The sequence below is a fragment of the Pterocles gutturalis genome, unplaced genomic scaffold (assembly GCF_000699245.1).
Source record: "Pterocles gutturalis isolate BGI_N339 unplaced genomic scaffold, ASM69924v1 scaffold38237, whole genome shotgun sequence".
Classification (NCBI taxonomy): Eukaryota; Metazoa; Chordata; class Aves; order Pterocliformes; family Pteroclidae; genus Pterocles; species Pterocles gutturalis.
Window position 1 is genome coordinate 435 of NW_010109061.1, and position 242 is coordinate 676.

At 57.4% G+C, this 242-nt stretch overlaps 1 protein-coding gene across 1 annotated transcript in view; it reads left to right on the plus strand.

The window, feature by feature from the left end:
• The window catches only part of LOC104461322 (chromobox protein homolog 8-like), a gene marked incomplete at both ends in the record, with an annotated part of 862 nt that overhangs the window by 319 nt on the left and 301 nt on the right, over positions 1-242 (plus strand). Inside the window, one exon of the mRNA XM_010072864.1 lies at positions 91-242. This exon is cut by the window's right edge and continues 301 nt beyond it. Coding sequence (XP_010071166.1) covers positions 91-242 — 152 coding nt within the window. The remainder of the gene's footprint in view (positions 1-90) is intronic.

Here is a 242-nt window from a genome sequence, read left to right on the forward strand (position 1 = left end):
TTGCAAAGGCGGCCCCTTGTCTCCTAAGTTGTAATTATGCAGCCGGATGGCAGGATAATAAAGTCACCGGTTGATTTATCTTCTTTGCAGGCCCAGGCAAAAGCAAAAGCCAAAACCTATGAATTCCGCAGCGACTCTTCCCGGGGGATCCGGGTGCCGTATCCCGGCAGGTCCCCCCAGGAGCTGGGCTCCACGTCCCGGGCTAGGGAAGGACTGAGAAACATAGCCCTGGCCCCCCAGGG